Raw genomic sequence first — 6,000 nt, forward strand, 5'->3', positions numbered from 1 at the left:
ATATCAGTATCAAACTGTCAAAGAGTTGTTGAGATTGCAGGGATACAGAACTCTGACTAGCTTCTGCGACACATTCCCATCTGGAAATTCAGATTCTACTTAAACATTTGCTGAAATGTCAGAGCTGGAACCTCTCACAGCAACCCCAGGGAGGAAGTGAGGGTAACCCTTGCCTCTGGTGCAAGAGGATGGCCCAGCTGTTTTATTTAAACCTCACAGCATCACGATCCTCCAAGGAGTTTGAATTACACTGTAATACACTAATACACTAAGATTATATTTACACTGACTTTTACCACTGTTTGTCTGAGAGTCTAAATCACATAATGGTGTTGGTGTCTTATTCAAAATTAAATAAACCTTGGAGGACAGCTATTACTTAATGATATCTTTACTCTGTAGCAGGAGTTTATACTTCAGTTATTGCTAGTTATTTGTCCAGTAGCTGATTTGGGAAATGAAACAGGGTAGTTGATTTCCTTCCTCTCATTTAAGTCCTTCATTCAGTATCAGGTTGAATAGGTGGACATTTGAAGTTTGGCATTAATTGCCTTTTGTTTGGCCATGCCACATTGCTGAATCATTATAGCAATCAGTTATAAACATCCTCTAAGGTATTCAACATTCTCCAAACAGAATTTAACTATTAGTATCACCATCACATTACAGCTTATTACATTCTATCTGTAGATCTACCCTGATGACATTGATGTAGATACAGTATTATTCTAGTCACATTTCTTGGCTCTTTTCTGTATGTAAATATCTGAAAGTCATATTTTATATATATTCATATATTCTGGAAGTATGGTTCCAAAAACAAAACAAGAGGGCCTGAAGTTTGCTCTTTCTTTTTGGTGGAATTGACTTATGGATCAGACCTATTTTCTGGCATATAAGACACAGGGGTAAGATTTCATAAGGAATTTTCTTATGAATGGCTGTATAAAATTAAGCACCCAAAAAGATGTTATAATCTAGTTTATCTTAGGATGTCCCTTCATTATCCAGTTCTGAATTTTATAGTGATAATTTGATGCTTGGGTTTAAATCCTCATTCTGTTGCTTATGTAAAGGTATAACTTGGGACAGGTCATTTGAATGCCCCTTGGAATTCTCTACTAATTTATCATATAAGAATAATAAATTAAAATTTTTTATGAGGTAGTTAGAGAAGAAAGTGCTTTTTCAAGTCACTGTGCAAATGTTAGCTGTTATGTCTGATATTACTTAATGAGCTATAAAAGAGTACTTTCCCTGGAGATATATTCATTCATTAATATGTTCATTAGATCAGGTTCTATTGGTGACCAACTCTATACTGGATACACTGAGAAAAGACATGACTACTGTTTACCTCTCTTTACTCAATCCTGGTGAAACTGCTCCCACTGTGACCTCACAGCAGAGACTTCATTGTAGCTACGCAATACTTTTCATTGCAACTATTCTTTACATATATGAAAAACAATTTTTATTTATGTTAAAATGTAAGCCAAGCCAATTAAATCTACTACATGAAAATTAAATATATTTGACTTATGCTTACATGTTCATGCTTACTATTTAAAGATAACTCACTAAGAAATAGAACAAAATGTACCCTACAGAGTCCCAAGACTTTTCTGTAAAGTCTAATACACCTCATCCACTCAGACACTGGAAAGATCAAAGGAGGAAACTCACCAGACTCGAGCAGTTCAAAGGCCAGATGCTGGAATCCTTGAGTTACTTGGAATGAAACACTTGTATTTGTGACAAGCCATTTCTGAACATCAGTGCCCTCTTTCACTGCAGGGACCCCGAGGAGCACTGCTGCATTGGGAGGGTCATATGGAATACACTTCATATTCCCCCTGGGCAGGCAGAGGGATTAGGCATTCCTGTTCTTGTCCTTGGGCTCAGAAATGGGCCAGCAAGCACTAGGGCAAATTGTCCACAGGGCAAACTGCCAACAGCAGTTCCATTTACCTTCCCTGTGTAAAGCAGAAGCCTTGAGGACCAAAATACCTGATGGTCAATAATGGGTTTCTTGATGGCTCCCAATTATAGTGACCATACCAGTCAATCAGACAGACCCAGGGTTGAGAGAGTGGATGAGTTATGAGTGAAGTAATGCCATGGTGATGTCCTGTTTGTCACGATGGAAAGGCCACACTTACATGCTCAATCCCCATTTACTTTGTATTCTAGGATAGAGGTCAGGAAGACTATATCCCATCTGCCTATACAGCTGTGGTGTGTTGAAAGACCCCTGGACTTAAAGTAAGAAGATCTGGGTTTGAGTCTCAGTCTGTCACTTATTTTTCTGTGTGACCTTGGGCAAGTCACTTCACTGATCTGAATTTCAATTTACTTCTCTGTCCGTGGGAGCATAGTATCCGTCTCATGGGGTTGCTGTGAGAAGTCAGTGAGATGGTGCATGTGGAAAGTACTTTTTGGATGGTATGGTTCTCTGTGGCACTGTGGGGACCAGAATATGACTCTGTTTATCTTTTTCAGGTATACATCCAATGGCTTAAGAACCCAACAAAACGCATCAATAAATATGCAACTGCCTTCAAGAGAAACAAACCCCTATTTTAATAGCTTGGATCAAAAGGACCTGGTGGGCTATTCGTCCCCAAGGGCCAACTCTGTGCCCATCATTCCTTCGGTGGGTCTAGAAGAAACCTGCATGCAAATGCCAGGGATTTCTGAAGTCAAAAGCATTAAATGGTGCAAAAACTCCTATTCTGCTGACATTGTCAATTCAAGTGTTCCAGTCAGCGATTGTCTTCTAGAAGAACAACAGGAAGTGAAGATATTACTAGAGACTGTGCAGGAACAGATCCGGATTCTGACTGATGCCAGACGGTCAGAAGACTATGAACTGGCCAGTGTGGAGACTGAGGACAGTGCGAGTGAAAACACAGCCTTTCTTCCCTTGAGTCCCACAGCCAAATCAGAACGAGAGGCACAATTTGTCTTAAGAAATGAAATACAAAGAGACTCTGTGTTAACCAAGTGACTGGAGATGTAGGAATCTGTGCATTCTCTGCTTTGCTCAACAGGAAAGAGAGGAAATTAAATACAAATTATTTATATGCATTAATTTAAGAGCATCTACTTAGAAAAAAACCAAATAGTCTGCCGCCCTCATATCATAGTGTTTTTTAACAAAATATTTTTTTAAAGGGAAAGAACCATTTCAGGAAGGATAAAGCTTACCACTAAAGCTTTTGGGGAGAATTCTGTATCCAATTTCAGTTAGTCCCAACACCGTCCTCTTTGGCTCTTGGAAGATTTGGTAATTCCAACCTCTGGTCCCATAGTGCCAGTGTCTGTATGGAAAAGAAACTGGTGTTCAACTAGCTTCAAAGAGATGAGCTATGCCCCAAGAGTGGATGTGCCAGTGAGCAGGTAGCCCTGGCCATTTGGCTCTTGAGTTCCAACCCCTAAATTTCTACTCATCAATGCTCTCACCATAGTTTATGTCATGTCAAGGAATGTAGTGCTTTGTATTTGATTTTTAAAGAATGGCAGGAGAACATGAACAGGAAGGTAGATGTAAACAGGAGTAACCTGGGCAACCTTAGCCACTCTCATGTGCCATCTTTCTCTGTTATTTGGAAGCACAGAACCTCAGAGGGAGGCATGAGAATTCTATAGGAAAAGAGACAAAAAAGACAATGTTGTGCCACTAAAATCATGCTAATAGAAATGTTTTTCTTCAAGAGTGTTTAGAAGCTCTGAAAGGGCACCTCTCAGTGTGTGTGCTTGTGTGTGTGTGCGTGTGTGTGTGTGTGTGTGTGTGTGTGTGTGTGTGTGTGTGTGTACCTGTGTGCACAGGTGTGAGCGTGCGAGTGTGTGGGCTTGCTCACCCAAGCACATATGCTGTATGCACATGTGTTCCTTGTACATGTGTGTGTGCATGTGTGTGCATATTAAAGCTTGCTAAAATTTGTTCTGAAACATCAGGGAATTTAATATTCAAAAGAAATTTTCCCTTTTAGATCTTTTCACTTTAAATTTTTCCATTAACTATAATTTGGGTTAGCGAGTTCTTGAACCAAGGTAACTTGCATGGTGGGGTCTTATAAAAACTCTTGACAATGTCTACACCATTTTCTGATGTGAATATTACTGAAAAGGACAGTCTTTGGCTTATTGATATCAGTATCACAAAACAAATTAATGGAGGATGTGTTTATTTTGAATCATTTACTTAAATTACTGACATAAGCCAATTATCAAATTAACAGTTGACCATTTTATTTCTTGTCAGCCTCATTGCTATTTTACAGTAAGTTTGCTCTGTGTAGACAGAGGCACTGGCTTCTCTGGTTAACATGGAAGGGATAAATTGTTGAAAATCACAAATCCCAGACTATTCAGTTCACAAGCAATGCCCCCAAACAGTAAATTGTGTTGTATGTTCATTTGGAATAAAGCAATATTTTTACCACTGCTAAGGTGAACTGAAAATCTCCTGAAGATGTGTCTGTTTTATTTTCCCTCATTTTCATGGGGCATTCAAGAAAGTAGTGTTCCCATACTCAGTCTTTATCTGATTATTGGTGGTGTTGTTATGTTTACACTGTTTAAATAAAAAGGCATAGTATTTGAAAGTACATAAAAGATTTCTTTTACTGTAGTTTGGGGAAAGCTTGGTTAAAATTTCAAAGATTGGTTTCATGCAGAGAAAACATACAATTCTTACTTGAGGTAAGTTATTTCTGTTAAATACATTGCAAGTTGTTATCTGTGAATGTTCATTGATAATAGATAGAATACCACCCAGGGGAAAGGAAGAGCATCAAAAATCTAATCAAAGCTGCTTAACAGGAATCTGAGTTCTCCTATGTTGAAAATACATTGATGGAAACCTACCTTTTATCTGTCAAAAGTTTTGTGTCATAATTAGTTGCCATTATACTTTGGTTGTTTTCAATAGAGCAGTAACATTGTTAGTGCTTTCAAAAATTATGGATTTTTAATGTCTTCTCACTCAACTTAATTTTCACTTAAAAATATTTTCTATTTAAGAAAATTTTAGAAGGTGTTTATAGGTCTATAGAACCCTGAAAGTTGAGCATCTTCTGGAGCATTATGTTGTTTTTTACTCCAAGTATCAACAACTGTGAGGCCATGCTGGTCTATTGAGGTCAACATCGTTTGTTTTGGTTTTTTAATTTGTTGGTTTGTTTTGTTTTTTCCTTAAAATGTTACCTATTGTTTATCTAAAGGATCCATTCATCTGCCTAGGTGGGCAGATATTCTGAGCAACTGAGGTTATTTTAATGTATCCTTTATACCAAAAACGTAAGATCAATAAAACAAGTCTCAATACAACATTATATTTAAATAAAGGAAGGATTGCATACCATATATTATACCACAAACCTTTCCCCCACATTCAGAGGACAATGAGTATCAGGCACATCTACTGGCCATGTTATGGAAAGTTTACAGTCATTGCTACTTTTTTGAACACTCAAGACAAAATCCTCCATAGAAAGAGCTACTTGTGGCAGTTTCTGTGGTCCTTGTCTCCTTTAGAAACAGGAAGCACTCCTACAAAGTGTCTAAGCTCAAAGGGCACATCTTAGATCACCAGCTGCCAAGTGCCAAGTGCAGATAGCACTGAGGCTTTCTACATTAACCTGACCTGGTAGATCCCTGGAGCCATCATTGCTTTGTTCTTCAAACTCATGTACTTACAAGGACATGATAACTTATACATCATGTCTTTGAATTTGCTTCATTTCTCTTGTCTTTATTATGGGAACCTATATTTGGATATTTGTAATGAAATAAGCTACACATTCATCTGTACATGGAGACTGAATATAACTCACTTTTTTATTTTAGTCATTTCCTGGTATGTCTTTTTTCATATAAAACACTGTTGTTTTAAATTACTGGTAGCTATTGTGCGATGCTGTTGTTCAAAATATGACCAAGCTTACGTTTCTAAGGTACAGTAGAAATGATGTAGGAAAGTTAGCATCTGAGTTA

At 37.8% G+C, this 6,000-nt stretch overlaps 1 protein-coding gene across 9 annotated transcripts in view; it reads left to right on the forward strand.

Annotated features, from left to right (window-relative positions):
- The window catches only part of Nrg3 (neuregulin 3), a 1,038,176-nt gene extending 1,032,882 nt beyond the window's left edge, over nucleotides 1-5,294 (forward strand). For 5 of the 9 annotated variants that reach the window (XM_028883033.2, XM_028883035.2, XM_028883036.2 and 2 more), the window contains exons 9-10: nucleotides 2,194-2,265; nucleotides 2,503-5,294. In XM_028883033.2, the coding sequence (XP_028738866.1) occupies nucleotides 2,194-2,265; nucleotides 2,503-3,010 (580 nt within the window). In that variant the 3' untranslated portion in view covers nucleotides 3,011-5,294. The remainder of the gene's footprint in view (nucleotides 1-2,193; nucleotides 2,266-2,502) is intronic. The other 4 variants (XM_028883038.2, XM_028883039.2, XM_037208801.1 and 1 more) reach the window with 1 other exon arrangement.
- Nucleotides 5,295-6,000: the final 706 nt, after the last annotated feature.

The sequence above is a fragment of the Peromyscus leucopus genome, chromosome 9 (assembly GCF_004664715.2).
Source record: "Peromyscus leucopus breed LL Stock chromosome 9, UCI_PerLeu_2.1, whole genome shotgun sequence".
NCBI lineage: Eukaryota > Metazoa > Chordata > Mammalia > Rodentia > Cricetidae > Peromyscus > Peromyscus leucopus.